Source organism: Apis dorsata, unplaced genomic scaffold, assembly GCF_000469605.1.
Source record: "Apis dorsata unplaced genomic scaffold, Apis dorsata 1.3 scaffold_507, whole genome shotgun sequence".
NCBI lineage: Eukaryota > Metazoa > Arthropoda > Insecta > Hymenoptera > Apidae > Apis > Apis dorsata.
In genome coordinates this window covers 83395-91959 of record NW_006263735.1, presented here as the reverse complement: position 1 = coordinate 91959, position 8565 = coordinate 83395, and the positions used below count along the sequence as shown (strand labels likewise).

The following is an 8565-nucleotide window of genomic DNA, read 5'->3' as shown; positions in this document are numbered from 1 at the left end:
CCAGATCGACTCTCGGCTCGTTGATCTCCGGAACCGGCGGTTCCGGGCTGGTGAGAGCGCTGGAAGTGGCCAAGCTGTCGGAACCATCGCTCCTCGGTCGAATCTCCTCGACGTTTCCGGTCTGAGGTACGCCCAACCCTTCCGCCGAGCCAACAGCACTATCCACGCTAGGCGTCGAGGTCCTTGGACTTTGACGATTGGGGCTGTTCTGCGGTGTCGAGACCACCGGGCTGATGTCTCCTCGTCTTCGTGGCAACGTGCTCGCACGAACATCCTTGCTGTCGGTCCGATTCGACGTGGCTATCGGCTGTGCCTTCTGTCGACTAACTGGAACACAAGATTCGATTCATTATTATCCGTAATTGAACGTTATCGAACGAGAATGATATTACTTTTGTTCCCTTTCGTGAATTATTTTGACGAGGGAGAGTACGATTCATAATTAATTGAACCGGTGATTTAAACTAATTCAACGAATCTCGCGTAGCGATAGTATCTTTGAAATTACTACCACTAGCGAAGTGAACGGTTAAGAAAACTTGGTGATTCATCGTGGAAGAAGAGATGACTAGCCACCTATCACACACCAGAGTAATTAAGTTGTACACGGATTCGCGATGCATTAGCAGGGAAAAATAACCGTTGCTAATTCCTTTAAGAGATACTACTCGGTTCTAACTGTATCTAATATCCTTTTAATCGTATAGCATAATAAAACGTACTAAAGAAAATCAAGTTACTATATCTTGCTCGTAACACAACTATCTTACATCTTAAAATCTTATCAAAAATATAATTATAAGTCTTAACGATTTCCCAAGTCCTAACACGCGAAGATATCTTTCTTATCTTTCGTTCAATCCCCCCAACTTATCAATTACTGTTCTCCAACATCGAAACTGTGCGTGTAGATATAAAAAAAAAAAAAGCAAAAAGAGAAACAGAAAATCGAAAGTAAACATCCGCCCGAATCAATCCCGAACATTTCTCCTAACTATGAATCATTAGTTTCTAATCGAACTGTCATCGTGCGAAAAGAAAATGAGAATTATAGATTTATAATTTTTCGAAACGAATTTTATTGAAAAATCAGCGACTGTTGAGAGGTGAACAGGAGCACGAGAGAAAGAATGAGCAAGTTTTAATTACCTGCTCGTGTGTCAGGTAATTTTGGCAGACCTCTCAACACGAGAAGGTGGACCATTCCAATAATAACAAACAGAGTGAGAACGAGAACGAAGATCTCGGTGACGCTTTGAAACGACAGCACGTCGTCTTGGCCGAATTCCCGTGAAAAGATAGCGATTAAGAGACAAATTCTGTCGTTTTCGAAACTTTTATTATTCTTTTCTTTCAATTATTCCTGAGTGTATATCATCGGTAGTGACATCCGAGAACCAGGTATTTGTTTCAATTATTTTAATTAAGAAATCGTGAATTGCGTTAAGTTAATAATGATTTTCGGTATTGCGATTCATTTAATTAAATTTAAAATGAATTTATGTTAAAATTTAATTATTATTTGATTGGTGTACGTCAAATTTTTTTTCTTATAATACTGTTAATTTAATAGCTTGTTTAATTCTATTTGGAAAACTTGTACTGTAAATTCATGAAAAATCATGATAGATCTCAATAATTTAGCTGGATGCCGCAAATTCATCGTCCAAGGAATCGTAACAAATTCGTATTTTGTTACGATTTTTCTAATTTGGCACAAATTTTCCACGTATCGCAATCTATATCTTATAAGTGTAATAAATGTACAGTACATGGTGTAGAAAATTTTTTAAATAATCACAATTTCCTAGATTTTGTATACAAAGTTTAATTTGCTTAACAAGAAACTATTCTTCCATGTAAATTTTAATAGCTTTGAGAACAAAATTTAGTACTCCTATAGACATAAAATAACATTTTTATCTGAAAATAATCTTTCTTCAATTTAAAGGCAATAAGGAACTCGTTGATCGAATGTATAACCTATCGATAATTACAACAGATGTTGTAAATCATCGAGTATATGATAATAATGAATTCCATGTTACCTGGACCGTCTCGTAATTATCGTCGCAATAATTAAACGTCAAATTGACTACTATGTAAATCCTTCGTTTACTGTAAAACACACATCCGTTAATTTTCGCTATCTTCCTGATGGGAATACTTCTCACGAGCATAAATACGGGGACAAGAAAAATAATGGAACTCGTGAATGCATAAGCACGCAATTACGGGCACACGATAATATTGTACGCTAAAGAATATAATCCATTCATGCTATTTTCACTTTAATTAATATCGTGAAAGGAGAAGAATATTATACAATTTAATTATTCATTCTTACAATAGAAACATTTAAAATATTTTTATAATCTTACCATCATATTCATCTCTTTCTCATATTTTCCACCCCATTTCTTTATTATCTCTTTTCTCACATTTTTTCAAACAGAAAATTTTCACAATTTCCATAAAACAAAAATTATTTTTCTCTGTGATTAATTTTTCCTTCCAATCTCTCCATAATCATGTTTCGTTTTCAATCATCAGCCGCGAGCAATGCGATCGCCAACTTTGTGGTCGTAATTATTATTATCTTTGGATTTTTTTCTCCATCGATACTCGAGTAGAAAATCTATTATCTACCCGCTTTGCTTTCTCTCGAGCTCCTTTTCCCTCTCATCTCCGGTGATCAAGCGTTTTTCCAGCGTTAATGGCCGTCGATTGGAGCTGTATTTCAGAGGATACCAAGTTACACGTCCTCGTAAACCGTCTTTCGAACGTAAAGGGTATTCCGTGAAAGATTTGTTAGCGAAGAGATTTCCGGCTTGCGCCTCACACGCGATTCATGCTTTTGCCCTTGTTACACATCGAGAAATCGGTTGCACTCTTCCTCATTCTAGTTTTTTTCTCCTTCTCTTTTTTGTGTTTCTTCGTGCACACGATTTTTGGTTTCAAAAAAAGAGAAAAATTATCTCTTGGAAATTGTCAATGATATTTTTATTGCTTCAGGAAAAGAGAAAGAAAGAGAATTTAAATAATTAGCCGAGCAAACAATGCGTTTATTCAGGCCAGGGATAAAAAGCATTATCTTTAAAGGCCGTTCACGATCTCTAATATCTCTCTTATTTCTACTTATCGTGAAACCGAATCTGCTTGCTGGTATATAGTTCAGGGCCGTAGTTATTATACTTTCGTAGACGAAAGTCAATGTTACGCGTGTCCAGAGAGAAAAATCCAGATCTATAGAGAACCGTTTCGCTATTTTCGGCATGGAGTGTAAACTGTGTATTATATAGTTCCTTTCTTCTCTCATTTCTTTTTCTTTTTCTTCTTCTTCTTTCTCGAGACGAGAAGGTCTCGAGAGGAAAACCAACATATCGTTGCAAGCGTAAACAAGCTTCATACTTTGCCAAACGAGGAGAGATCCGCGGAGAAGTAGACGGGCCTCGATCGAGTGAGGAAGTTTCACCAGTGAGGAAAAGTATTCGATATCCTCGAAAATTATTGGACTGGAATTCGTGTAAAGGTAAAATGTGGTCAAGAGAAGAGCGAATTTAGGGCGTCTTTTTAACACATGTGAAACTTAGAAAGCAAGACGTAGGAAATACGATGTTCGAGAAAAGGAGGGAAAGAAAGTCCGTGGATTTCTCAATGTTATAGAACTTTATTCGTGAAAAGTTGAGAAAAATTAGTATTTAATAAAACCAGTATTCTCTGAAAATTCTTCTTGAAAATAGAGAATGTTTTCTACATGAAACGAAATTTTAAATTTTAAAAAGACTAACTAAATATTAAAAATAAAAAAAAATATTACAGTATTGTGAAAATTTTATCTTTAATACTGCTGTAATAGCAATATTTGTCTGCAAAGAATTAATGAAATGATTCTTTTCATTTTATAGTAAAAATATAATAATTCATTAATTGAAATTCATTAAAAATATAGACAATAGGATATAAGATAAAATTCGGTTTGTCAGAATATTTATTTCGTAGATCTGTTGTGAAGCAGAAGAATTTCGAGAAATTCGCTGCTTTTTACGGATTTAGATTGTTCCTATCCACGGTTGTACCGACATCTACATGTAATAATAGACATAATGAGTAGTGTTTATTTGGCGAAACGCCATACAGCCGGAATTTGCATTCTCGCCACCCCGACTGGGCTGGCCAATATTTACAAGTACACAACTGGCCGTATACAAATCATATAATTAATTGACAATGTTTTCTCTTCCAAATTTCCGCGTTCGCTCGACACCCGAGCGATTATTTATCGCGTCTCGAAATGAAAACGAAACGATACCAAAGGCAATATTATCGTGTCCCGTTATGTAACTCGATGCTCGAGTCTTCTACGTCTCTTACTTTGCCTTTTCTTTTTCCTCTTCTTTCCTTCTTTTCTTTTTTCAATTTTACACTCGTTGGTAGAAGTTGAAGTTTGAAGATCGATTTAACATTTTCTTGGAGAAAATACGTATTACTTATGAAGAATGATGAATAATGAGGATGTTGAAAATTTTATTTTCATTCTTGCTATTCTTATTATTCTATTTTTCTTTACTTTACTTCTTTACTAACACTAAATTAACCAGAAAAATTACAATTTATAATTTGAATTATAAAAATCGAATTCTTGCCTACAATTAAAAGTAAAATTATTGAAATATTTAGAATATTTTCACGAAATAGAATAAAATTTAAATAATAAATATCTTTCAAAATTTATATAATATCTTTATTATGTACTGTCGTTATAAAGTAAAGGATTAATAGAAAAATTAAAGAAAAATATTGGCCAATCTTTAAGAATTCCTATCTAAGATTTTGAAAACTTTATACACACTCCATTGTGATAATAGAAAATTAATGCTTGCAAAGCTTTTATAGAAGTTCCAATATTCATTGAATCGAAGAAAATTTCTTCGAATCTACGAAGCAATAATGTTCCGGCAAAGAAGTAAAGCAGAACCTTTTATGGGGAGTGACTAGTAGAACCAGTTCCGAGCAGGTGAAGACCCGAAAAGATAAACACGGAAACAAAGTACAATGAATGCTTTGGAGTAACTGTTCTTACGGTCGCTTCTGCTCTCCCACTGCTACGCCCATTCAAATGCCTCTCGTAAATGCATAGATTCTACCGTTTCGTTTACGCTCATTTATAGCTGCGGTTGTGTCATAACTGCGAACAAAATCTACGAACCTATCATAATTAGAAGAAGTTTCATACTTCATACTATCAATTTTCTTATCGCGATTTTTTTGCTAAATTTGAAAAATAATAATATGAAATTGAATGAGTTTGTGAATTTTTCTTAAACTTGCATATATATTTCAAATCATAGGAAATCTTTTTAGTAAATAATTTAGATTAATATAAGTTACGAAAATAAAACTTAATGATAATATTTAACGACAATATTCAAAGTAATTTTGTAATTCAAAAGATATTAATGATAATCTGCAAGAATCAAAGATATTTAATTGATCATTCAAATTCATTAATTGATCTCTTGTTTTTCTATCTTGATATAAATCCATGATAAAATTCATTCATATTACTCAGAATTGTTAAATTATTATCAATATCAGATATCAGAAATACAGCAAAGCTCCATTCATTGAAAATTTTAATTAGCATCCTATTAACCGTTCAATAGAATTCACTTATCTCGACGTAAAATCGTAGTAACTGTATAATTTTCGATTACACCAACTGTTTGTCCCCCAATGGATTTGTTTCCATTGTTTCAATATTCTTAATAATAAAAAGTTTATTAAAAAAGAAAAAAATTATTATTCAAAAGCAACTACCTTGATTAAAGTCCACCTGGCCAAAGGAAGCACTCCTGAACGGTGCACCGGCTCTGTGAAACGTAAGCAGAGGTCCTCTGGGCTCCAATCTGGTGATCGCATCCCTAGCTTCACCCTCGTTCCCTTGGCCGGAGGCGGTGTTCAAATTATCACACAAATCGTCCACACACGTACCACTATCCACCACCGAATCACTGTACTGTCTCAGGTGTTTCGCCGTGTCTGCACTGGCGTTCAGCTCGTTTTTTATGTCACTTACGTCACCACTGTTCCTATCATATTGCCTGAGCGACCGCGATCTCCTCGAGTCGGTGCATGTCTTCCTGTATGCATCGTTACTCGACTCACTGTAACACTCGTCACCGACACTGTCACTCCGGTTGAACGTCTTCGGCTGGTTGTGTTGCAATGGATATTGAGGATGTTGCTGATTGCCCGAACCATGCCCGGTTCCCTCGCTGTACGTGTAACTTCGACAGGAAGGACGACCGTCGCAGCGACCGCATCCTTGATTCGTTGTCTAATTGAAAAATTATATTGATATTTTCAAATTACACGTTAAATGTTCTCTTTGAATTTCTCTGCGAATTAATATAATCGTTTTTCTAGCTCCTTTTGTAGTTGATATCCCGATATTGATCTTTTAGAGTATCAAGTTTTATAAGAAATAAACGAAGGCAGGAAATGTAGTATTTAATAATCTTAAAATTATCTATATTTGTAAATCTTGAGATAAAATTTTTGTTCGTTTTCCATGAAGAAAGAACACGAGATTAATCTAATATTTCAGGGAAAAAATACGATTTATATCTGCAAAGTTTGTGCGCACGAGTTTACGACTGCCATTTGGCACATATCAGCTAGCAAAGTTTTTCTTCAATTATCATGTTTCCGGAGTAAAATTAGAAATATCAAATCGAGGATTTCACTTCTTCGCGATTCTTAAAAATCCGCTGACGATCTATAAAAATCTTTGCAATTGGGAAACAAATTTTTATATTCGCTATATAAATAAAAAAAAGAAAAAAAGAAAGTCTTTACCTGAGGACAATTTTGAGAGGGTGATTGGTATCCACTCGGGGGTGGAGAGGATGCTTGAGTCCGCGAAGGTCTTCTGGGTGGTGGTACGGGGGCTGGTCCCTTGAGTTTCTCGGTGAGCTCTCGAAGGCGCTCGGCCTTTTCGCTCCGGGGGCCGGAAGAGGACTTTTTGCTACTTCCTCCTCCGCCCCCGCTCCATCGGAACCTGTGCAATCGGTCCACTGCTATCACTGCTGGTTCCTGCATAGATAAACCATCATAATTACAATTATTAAATTTACAAAACCTACTTCCTCTCAATATTCAAAAGATCGTATTCAAAATTATTTTTACAATTAATCTGAACTTTTCGAATACGATTTTTTGAATGTTCAGATTTCTGATCTTTCTCACGAGGTTTTTAAAGATCGTGCACTTGCGACGATCCAATTTTTGGATCGACCGTGCTGCGCAGCGTGCGTTGCCTCGTGCCTGCCGCGAGGGAAAAGACAGATGACGACCAAAATAGAATATCGTTCTTCGACTAGACACCTACGTATCGCACATACGAGTTTCCGATTCTCTAGGCCCGTCACTTTCCAACGATCGATCCTAATTTTCCCTCTTTATCCTCGTTGGAATTCGGTCGAGACAAATTAACAGGTTGAACCGAGTTAACAGGTGAACCAGATTCAACAAAGACCAAGTTCTTGTCATTCGAAAATTAATCTGGCTTAAGCCAAGATTACCCGTGGTATCCGAGAATCGTCGAATTAATTTCCCTCGATCCCATATATCGTTCTCACTCCCTGACAGTTACAGGCCGACAGAAGAAGGAGATACACGTTGAACGGATATAGATAAAAGAAAAATGGAAGGAAATAAATAATAATCAATCCTCGCGATAGAGAGAGAGAAAGACACCTTCCTCTCCCTATCTCCAACCATTAAAAATACTACATCTCTACCACTTGTAACCCACCTCTCGAGCTTTGACACAAAGCGTCCTCCCAGGTCGAAGACACTTCGTCCCAAATTCCTACGAACCAGCTCACTCTTACGAAATCACAACAGTTTTTCTACAGCCTCCGAACCGCGTTCCTTGGATCCTCCAAAAATATCTTCCAAAAACCAATCACAAAATCTCCCATCACAGGTTTAACACACTCATCCTATCCACTAGATAGATCTAATCAATCTAATCAACAATTCCTCTCTTTATCCTATCCATATATACAATAGAAACACGAATCCAAAAAGAATGAAAAACGAGCAAAGGAAATCAAAACCGATAATTGATCTTCGATCATCTAATTTAACAAGATGTAGAAAAAAAAAAAGTTCTTTCGCTAAATACCTGCAGCTTCAGTGTCTGATGCTTGGTCCACTGTGCTAGCTGTCGCGGTACCGAGACGGACTGCAGCGTCGGGACGGCGGTGGACGTGTTGAACGACGTGGAGGTGGATCCCGACGGTACCGCCGCCGTTAGAGCCGCAGACGATTGTGCCTGATGGTGCTGTTGGCCAGTGCTGTTCCCCACCGACATTTGCAGCATCCCTCGGTTATTATTAGAGTTCACCAACGTCGGTTGCGCCGACGTCGTCGTTGGCGTCGTCAGCGTCGCCGGCTGTTCCACGCCGGCAACACGGCTGTTCGAAGACGTGGGAGGCCCAGGAAAAGGAGACTGTCCACAGCTAACTCCTCCACCGCCACCTCCAACTCCACCTA

General features: G+C 37.0%; 1 protein-coding gene across 1 annotated transcript in view; it reads right to left on the bottom strand.

Moving 5' to 3' along the window:
• The window catches only part of LOC102676014 (rho guanine nucleotide exchange factor osg-1), a 60343-nt gene that overhangs the window by 33820 nt on the left and 17958 nt on the right, over positions 1-8565 (bottom strand). The window contains exons 4-7 of the mRNA XM_006620357.2: positions 8195-8565; positions 6862-7098; positions 5821-6340; positions 3-327 (exon numbers count right to left, since the gene is read on the bottom strand). The exon at positions 8195-8565 is cut by the window's right edge and continues 3 nt beyond it. Coding sequence (XP_006620420.2) covers positions 3-327; positions 5821-6340; positions 6862-7098; positions 8195-8565 — 1453 coding nt within the window. The remainder of the gene's footprint in view (positions 1-2; positions 328-5820; positions 6341-6861; positions 7099-8194) is intronic.